We start from the raw sequence: 9,325 nt of genomic DNA on the forward strand, positions 1-9,325 counted from the left end.
CATGATCATCTTTTGAATTTCGTCAAGAATAATGATGAACGTGGTTAAAGCAAAAAGCTTACTGTTGAGGGGTGATTTTAGGTTTGAGGTTCTACCCGTCCTATCTAGCCAAGTGACCTCACTTTACCAAGAATAGTCAGAGAGAGAGTTGTCTTTCCATTGTACTCTGTCCTTCTTTATATAGACTTTCCAAAAACCCCTTCCTTTTATGACATCATGCCACGTGTCCTAAACTTCTTTAGTTACTACTAATGTGATTCCTTCTCTAATAAAAACTCCTTCTTTCCTATTAATTCCTTCCTTGTCCTTTCCATCTAATAGTCACTTTCTTGGTGGACTTGGGCTTTAGTCCCCATGTCTCATGTTGGGCTTTCCTCCCTTTTGGGGGAATGCTAGCCATTCTAAGAGGTAGTATTTTTCATGTATCAACATTAGTCCCCTGACTATTGGGTCAATTGTTAAATGACTCGATAGTCAAATTATCCTGCATTCTCGATCAACACGCGTCGCAAGCAGCGGGACGGTTACTATATCATTTATGATGACACTTCCTCTATATAAGGGTATCGTTCCTTCTATACGATCATCCGCTTCAAGCACCTCGTTTTCCATTTTTGCCTCTTCCTGTCGGATACTTTACTTAAATGGCTCATTCCCTTCATGGGTATGTTTTGACCTTGGCGCCTATTCCTGCGCTGGTCTCATTGTTCAAGAAGGCAGAACTGGAGCGCCTGTTTTTAGTGAAGGCCGAAGTTGAGGTGCTTCTCAAACACAGATTAGCAAATAGAGACTCCATGCGTACCCAGTTCGCGGAACGTCATGAAGTTCATCAGGCGGCTCAGAGGGTCGGACACATGACATCTACCATTCATCACACTTTAGATGACGCTGTCACAACTCGGTATGATGCTAATTCGCTTCTCATGGAGTCCTCATTAATGACAACAACTATAGATCATGCCATCGATGATTGTTGTTCGTGTGCCCCTAATCAAGTGACTCCGCGGCTTCCGGGGTACACTCTGTCCCTAGAGGATGTCTCGGTGCTCGTAAACTTGCTCTATCCCAGAGATGAACTCGCGTGTTTACTAGCGTTAAGAGCAGAGGTGGAGACACTTTGGGCTCTCAGGAGGACTCACTTAGACAAAGCACGTAGGGAGTGTGATGAACATGAAGGCACTCTTGCGCTCGCTCGTAATGCAAGAGGTAAGGGTAAAGTCATGCGAGATATACGTAATTTGATAAGCAAGTCTAACTTGGAATTGTCTCAGGACATCATTCAGTGTGATGAGGGGCGTATGATGGCGGAAGACGTGGATATGGACATTGCCCGTTGTCGCGAGATGATAGTTGGTTAATGTTGCGTGTCATTTTGGGGCGGCTTATCTTGTTGGCTTTTCTCTTTTGTGCACTTGTTTTGGGACTCTGTCTCTTGTAGATTTCCTTTTGATGTTAGTATTATTTATTGTTTGTTGTTATGCTTCTCTTCCCTGTTGCTACTTTCCCTACCCCTTTTTGTCTCGTGGATATTGCCTTGCTGGTCTTTGATCTCTGAGTCTCCAGGACTCGTTTCAAGTTTTCCTTTCCTCTAGGAGGTACCCCAGAGCTGCATGGGGAGCATCGTCTCCCGTACTTCATTGTTAATGTGAATAGACATGTATCTCCACGTGTAACGAAAAAATGGGGGGGGGGGGGGGGTGAATGGTAACAGCATCGTGAATTACGCCCTTTACCTTTATATACAGTTCTTCTCCCTAGTATGCTTACTAGTTTCTTTTTAATTCTGTTTTCTCCTTATCTTGGTCAATCATATCGCTTGCATGGAAAACTCTCTTCACGGATATGTGTTATCCTTGGCGCATGTTCCCATGTTGGTTTCGGCGAGATTCAGACGTTGTGAACTGAAGCGACTTCTGCTTGTGAAGTCCGAAATCAGGGAACTTCGAAAGCAGGGGAAGGTAAATAGAGATTCCAAGCGCGAGAACTTTAGGTTACAGCACGAGGCGTACCAGACTGCTCGGCAAGCTGAACCATCAGTTCGTGTGCCATTAGAGGTCCAGCGAGCGCTGAACGAGGCTGCTATCGCTCATGATGCGACCAATTAATTATTCGCAGATTCTGTGATGCTGATGGCTACTATAGATCGCGCCATTTACAATTGCCATCTCTTGATTTCCGATCAGATAGCCTCACCGCTTCTTGGGTATACTCTTTTCTGGCGGCTGCGTCTACGCTCGTACCTCACCACTACCTTGAGGACGAATTGGCGTGTTTATTGGTTCTAAAAGAATAAGCGGGTTTGTTTTGGACGCTTCGGTTGATTCGTCGGGATAAAGCTCGTAAAGAGTACGATGAACATGAGGATACTCTTTCGCTTGCTCATGGAGCCGGAGCTTGGGGTGAAGTTATTCAAGACATCCACCATTTAGTGCATGAAGCTGATCAGGATCTTCGTTTGGCCACTGCCCAGTGTGAAGACGGACGCTTGATGGTGGAAGATTTGGATGCGTATATTGCTCGTTGTTGGGCGTTAATGGATGATTATATTACGTATCCCTCTGCGGGTTTGTCTTTTTGTTTTGACGCTTGGTTCCTCTGTTTCCTTTTGTGTTTGTTTTGAATCAGTATGAATAGTTTTTTCTTTTAAGTTGGAGTATTGTTTTCTTCCCCTTCTCTCTCTTTTATTTTGTTGAATGCGCTTACTCCCTCTCTCTCTCGTTTCTCTTTTTTTTTTTGTGAGAAGGGTATGCGTACTCCCTCCCTCTTTTATGAGGGGGTTACCACTGATAAAAGGGGGTTAACGCCCTAGTAAAACGCGCCTATTCTTCCCTCTTTTTATTTATTGAGAGGGTGTTGGGTGGGGCGGTCGTTAGTGAAACGTGCCAGGTCCCCCCTCTTTTTATTGAGAGGATATCGGGTGGGGTGGGCGTTAGTGAAACGCGCCTACTCCCCCTCTTTTTATTGAGAGGATATCGGGTGGGGTGGGCGTTAGTGAAACACACCTACTCCCCCTTCTTTTTATTGAGAAGGTGTTGGGTGGGGCAGTCGTTAGTGAAACGCGCCTACTCCCCCTCTTTTTATTGAGAGGATATTGGGTGGAGTGGGCGTTAGTGAAACACACCTACTCCCCCTTATTTTTATTGAGAAGATGTTGGGTGGGGCGGTCGTTAGTGAAACACACCTACTTCCCACTCTTTTTTGTTGAAATGGTGTTGGGTGGGGCGTTAGTGAAACGCGCCTATTCCCTCCTCTTTTTATTGAAAGGGTGTTGAGTTGGGTGGGCATTAGTGAAACACGCCTACTTCCCACTTTTTTTATGGAAAAAGTATCGGGTGGGGTGGTGATGAGTGCCTAATATTGTATATATTTATCCCTTTTTGTTGGCATTTAACTCATCTTTTGTGCATTAATTCTACATTTTATCCCATATTCTGTATTTTCATTGTTTTCAAGAATAAATATTTTTATTAATTAATTTTGCATTTTTAGGTAATAAATAAAGTCTGGATGACTTGCGGAGCAAAAAGAGCAGAAAAGTAGTGAAAAGCCGGGAGAAATCACGCAAGGAAGCCGCGAAGAATGGTGCGCACAACCTCATTTTCTACACACAAAAACGCCTCCGTTCTCAGCCATCAGATTAGTTCTCAGAAGCATCCGACGGTCGCTCCTTCATAGAGCATCAAAATCTGAAGTCTCTGCCAAGCACCACAGCGCTGAAATTCCAAGCCTTCAGATTAGATGGTAGTTGAATCCAACGGTTGCTCCCTTGCTGTTCATCAAAGTTTGATATCTCCGCCTTACACTACAGCACCTAACCTAATCTAGCACCGTTCGTTTCGTTGTATCCCTTCATCCGACGGTCGCTCCTCGCTTGCCTCCGCATCACCGTCCGATCTACTACCATATCCACATCCCACGGCTAAGCTTCGCGAAACATCAAAATCTTTATCCCTGCCTCACACCTTAATATCCAAATACCTAATACCCTTCTTCCCAAAACAGTCGACCTCTCCTCCATCACTTCTCCACAGCAGAGCCTTCCCCTTCCACCTGCTCCACCAACTCGCTGCCACCACCACCAGCTCCGCCACCTGCTCCACCAACCCTGACACCACCATACCACCTCCGTCATCATCCTACACGTGATTGAAAGCTTCCCCCCATCATTCTAGCCCTTTATCCCATCAACTTATTACCTAACCTAAACCCTAGGTTATGGGTTGATGGATTAACGTGTGCTAGAGAAGCAATTGATGCATGGAGGTGATACAGGAGAACAAGTGGAAGCATGGGTCGAAGATGGAATGGTCTCATCACATCAAATCAGGTTACAAAATCGATCCCTAGATCACTATTGAAAATTAGGGTTTCGTAAATTAGGGTTCTTCATTTTTGGGTATAAATAGAGGGGGTGTTGTATGTGTAGAAGGTGTTCTTGGACTAGCCAAGTTACCAATTAGGTTTAATTTCAATTTTTAGTTTAATTCCAATCTTTATTTTAACTGTTCAATTTTAGGGTTTTTATAATTTAATGTTCTTATTTTTAATTCTGTTTTGATACTAATGTTTAATTTTTGTATGATAATTTCCTGTTTTGATGTTTAATTTCAATGTGTGTGCTGTTTTATGTTCTGTTAATGTTAATGTTAATCCTGTTGTTCCCTGTTAGTGTTAGTTTATCATGTTAGGTTAAAGTTGTTCCTGTTAATGTTAATCCTGTTAGTGTTTACCCTGTTAATGTGCTTGTTTTGATGCATTGTGTTGATAAGTTCCTTTGATTGCTTTTTCCTTTGTTAATGTTCCTGTTATGTTTAATTTGCTGTTAGTTTGATGGAATGCTAGGCTAGTTACCTTTGAAGCATTGAACTGAATGAGTAATGGAAGAAATCAGTGCTCATAGCAAGCTGATTATCTTGCCATTCCTTTTGTATGCTTAGGTGCATTGTGTTGGTTGAGTAGTGGGGAGAAACTAGTGCTCACTAGTGACAATGAGCAAGCTAGTTCTCTTCCCATTCTAGAAGAATGCCTTAGTTTTGCTCCATTTCAGTTTCATTATCATCCCTGCCCTTGGCTTAGGCTTTGGTTCATCTTGCACTGTTTTATGCTTGTAGTTGCTGTGTTCTTTCCCTTTGCTATATTGCCTTGTTTTGCTTGTTGAGTCATTGTCTTGTTAAACTTTCTTCACTGTTTTCTTCATTGTCATCTTTGCTTGCTGTTATCTTGTTGTTTAATGCATTGCTTGTGCAGCTGTCTAGTTTTCTTTTGCTGTTTAGTTTTTCCATTGCTTTTGCCCTGTTGTTGCTTCCCTACCCTGCTACTCAGTGTTTGTGCAGCTGCCTTCTTTGCACTGCTGCTGCTGTTGCTGCTGTTTTCTCCAGTTTGCTGCTGCAGTACTACTGCTTTCTTTCTTTCCTGCCTTGCAAACTGCTAGTGCTGCTGTGCACTTGCCTCTGCCCTGCAGTACTGCTGCTGTTGATGTTGCTGCTGTCAAGCTGCTGCTGCTGTTGCTGCTGTCAAGTTGCCTCTGCTGTTGTTGCTGCCAAGCCTGCAGCCAAGCAAAAGCCCATCAGTCCAGTTCAAAGCTCAAGTTCAGTTCCTCAAAGGCCCAAAGGCCCAGATCCTTGACTGAAACCAAAGCCCAAGGTTTAGTTCATTGAGGCCCAGTTCAGCCCAAGCCTAAGTTTAAGGCCAAAGCCTAGTGTACTGATAGGCTAGAGCTAAAGCCCAATTCAATCAATTGTGGGCTTAACCCAAAAGCCTGAACTCACTGTAAGGCCAAAGCCCAGTTACACTTCAAAGACCAACTGAGCCCAAACTCAATTCATTTTATTGTTAAAAACAAACCCATTAAGCCCAACAGTTCCAAAGGGTATTCAAAGCCCATTAGCAAATTTAGAACCCAAAATAGCTAGAAACACTACAAAACACTCCCAATCTCTGTGGATCGACCCGTACTTGCACGAGCTACAACCGATGACCGTGCACTTGCGGTATTACTGTAGGCCCGCGTTTTCATTGCGCTTAATTTTATACATATCTCCGGGCCCACCAAGTTTTTGGCCGGGGATAATTTTTAGGACCTTTTAGAAGCCTACCAAGTTTTTGGCGCCACCAAGTTTTTAATCAACACTTTGCTACTTAGCTATACCTTGCATCCTAGCATTAGCATTCTGTTCTGTATCATTATCATTTCCATTCTGTGTAGCTGTAGCATCACTGCATCATCTTAGACATTTGCATAATCTCTTCTCAATTGCTTAAACTGCACAACTCTGGAAACTGAAGCTTTTGTTGAGTTAGCAAGTACATGTGCTTCTCCTGCTGTGCTTATCCTGCTGCTGCTCCTGATCCTGCTGCTGCTATAGCTGCAGCTGCCTTTTCTTTCCCCTGCTGCTGTGCACTTGCCTCTGCCCTGCAATACTGCTGCTGCTTCCATCTTTGCCTTGTGCTGCTGCTGGTGCTTTCTGTGTTGCCTCTGCTGTTGTTGCTGCTGCTGCTGTTGTTGCTGCCAAGCCTGCAGCCAAGCAAAAGCCCATCAGTCCAATTCAAGGCCTAATTTTCAGCTCTAAGCCCACTGTCCATTGTTTGTACAAACTGAGGCCCATTTCATTAAGGCTCAAAGCCCAATTCAATCAACTGTGGGCTTAACCCAAAAGCCTGAGTTTAAGGCCAAAGCCCACTTACACTTCAAAGACCAACTGAGCCCAAGCTCAGTTCATTTCATTGTTAAAAACAAACCCATTAAGCCCAACAGTTCCAAAGGGTATTCAAAGCCCATTAGCAAATTTAGAACCCAAAATAGCTAGAAACTCCAAAACACACCCAGTCTCTGTGGATCGACCCGTACTTGCACATTTGCCACTTTCGACACCGTGCACTTGCGGTATTACTGTAGGCCCGCGTTTTCATTGCGCTTAATTTTATACATATCTCCGGGCCCACCAAGTTTTTGGCGCCGCTGCCGGGGACCATTTTGCACTTAAATATACCCATCTTTGAGGCCTACCAGGTGGGCGTTAGTGAAACGCGCCTACTCCCCCCTCTTTTTATTTAGAGGGTCTCGGGTAAGGTGGGAGTTAGTGAACCGCGCATACTCCCCCTCTTTTTTTATTAAAAGGGTGTTGGGTGGGGTGGACGTTAATGACACGCGCCTACTTCCCATTCTTTTTATTGAAAGAGTGTTGGGTGGGGTGGGCGTTAGTGAAACGCGCCTATTCCCTCTTTTTATTGAATAGGTGTTGGGTGGGGTGGGCATTAGTGAAACGCGCCTAATCCCCTCTCTTCTGGATTACCCTGAGCATCCTCTTCTTGGATTTGTCAGTCGATCAGGCGCCTTTGGCTGACCTGAGACTTTCTGTGGATTTGTCGATCGATCAGGCGCCTTTGGCTAACCTGAGACCCTTTGTAGATTTGTCAATCAATCAGGCGGCTTTGGCTAACCTGAGACCTTTTGTAGATTTGTCAGTCAACCAGGTGCCTTTGGCTAACCTGACACCTTTTATAGATTATCAGTCGATCAGGCACCTTTCGCTGACCTGAGACCTTTTGTAGATTTTCCAGTCGATCAGGCGCCTTTGGTTGACCTGAGACCTTTTGTAGATTTGTCAGTCGATCAGGCGCCTTTTGCTGACCTGAGACTTTCCGTAGATTTGTCAGTCAATCAGGCGCCTTTGGCTGACCTGAGACCTTCCGTGGATTTGTCGATCGATCAGGCACCTATGGCTGACCTGAGACTTTTTGTAGATTTGCCAGTCAATCATGCGCCTTTGGCTGACCTGATACCTTTTGTAGATTTGTCAGTCAATCAGGCGCCTTTGGCTAACCTGTGAATTTTTGTAGATTTGTCGGTCGATCAGGCGCCTTTGGCTAACCTGAGACCTTTCGTAGATTTTCCAGTCGATCAGGAGCCTTTGGCTGACCTGAGACCTTTTGTAGATTTGTCAGTCGATCAGGCGCCTTTGACTGACCTGAGACCTTTTGTAGATTTGCCAGTCGATCAGGCGCCTTTGGCTGACCTGAGACCTATTGTAGATTTTCCAGTCGATCAGGCGCCTTTGGATGACCTGAGACCTTTTGTAGATTTGTCAGTAGATCAGGCGTCTTTGGATAACCTGAGACCTTTTGTAGATTTGTCAGTCGATCAGGCGCCTTTGGCTAACCTGAGACCTTTTGTAGATTTGTCAGTTGATCAAGAGCCTTTGGCTAACCTGAGACCTTTTGTAGATTTGTCAGACGATCAGGTGCCTTTGGCTAACCTGAGACTTTTTGTAGATTTGTCAGTCGATCATGCGCCTTTTGATAACCTGAGACCTTTTGTAGATTCACACCACTCTTGATAAATTACTTTTATTGCTTGAAACAGATGTTTATACATTGAGGGGTTCAGGCGTGAAACTTTTTCAACCATTTACGGTTGATGGGTGTTCTGACCTTGGTTCAATCCATGCGCCTAAGCTTATAGTATCCGCTTTCTGCTACTTTTATTATTTTGAACGGGCCTTCCCAGTTTGCAGCAAACTTACCGGCGCTGGCATTTCTTTGTACGTGAGGGGCGATTTTTAATACTAAGTCGTCCACCTTGAAAGTGCTCTCCTTCACGCTCTGGTTATAATAATTGGTTGCGCGCTTCCTGTAAGCTTCTGCGAATCGTTCCGCTTGTGCTCTCCGTTCTTCTATTGTATCCAGGCGGGCGAAACGACTTAGCTCATCCGGCGTGTTGTGGTTGTCCATCGCTACTCTTGCCGATGGAATTGCTATCTCTGCCGGCAGTATCGCGTCTTCTCCGTAGACTAGTGAATAGGGTGACGCTCCGGTGGAGCCACGCTTCGAGATTCTGTATGCCCAGAGTGCCAACGACAACTGGTCGTGCCACTCTCTATGGTGATCATGCACTGTCCTTTTGAGGATTCGGATGAGCGTCTTGTTTGTCTCCTCAGTTTTCCGATTTCCCTTTGGGTAGTAAGGGGTCGATGTATGAAGTCTTATGTTGTATTGGCGGAGCATATCGAGTACATCCTTGTTTACAAAGGACTTGACATTATCTGCTCTAATTATCATGGGCGCATCGAACCTATAAATGATATGTTCTTTGATGAATCTGGCTATAGTTGCTCAAGCGTAGTCTTTGAGAGGTATTGCTTCTACCCATTTCGATGTGTATTCGGTGCCAGTTATTATGTATTTATGGCGCTTTGATGACGTCGGGTTGATTGGGCCTATAAGATCAATCCCCCAACTATGAAACAACCATGGTGTCACTATGTTGTGTAGCTGTGTGTGGGGCGCTTGGATCAGATTTCCATGCGTTTGGCAACTTAAGCATTTT

General features: G+C 44.6%; 1 protein-coding gene across 1 annotated transcript; it reads right to left on the minus strand.

The window, feature by feature from the left end:
- Nucleotides 1–8,436: 8,436 nt before the first annotated feature.
- On the minus strand, nucleotides 8,437–9,057 carry LOC113352271. The gene has a single exon (XM_026596116.1). The coding sequence runs from the start codon at nucleotides 9,055–9,057 to the stop codon at nucleotides 8,437–8,439; it is 621 nt and encodes a 206-aa protein (XP_026451901.1).
- Between the last annotated feature and the right edge of the window lie 268 nt (nucleotides 9,058–9,325).

Source organism: Papaver somniferum, chromosome 1 (genome assembly GCF_003573695.1).
Source record: "Papaver somniferum cultivar HN1 chromosome 1, ASM357369v1, whole genome shotgun sequence".
NCBI classification, from domain to species: domain Eukaryota; kingdom Viridiplantae; phylum Streptophyta; class Magnoliopsida; order Ranunculales; family Papaveraceae; genus Papaver; species Papaver somniferum.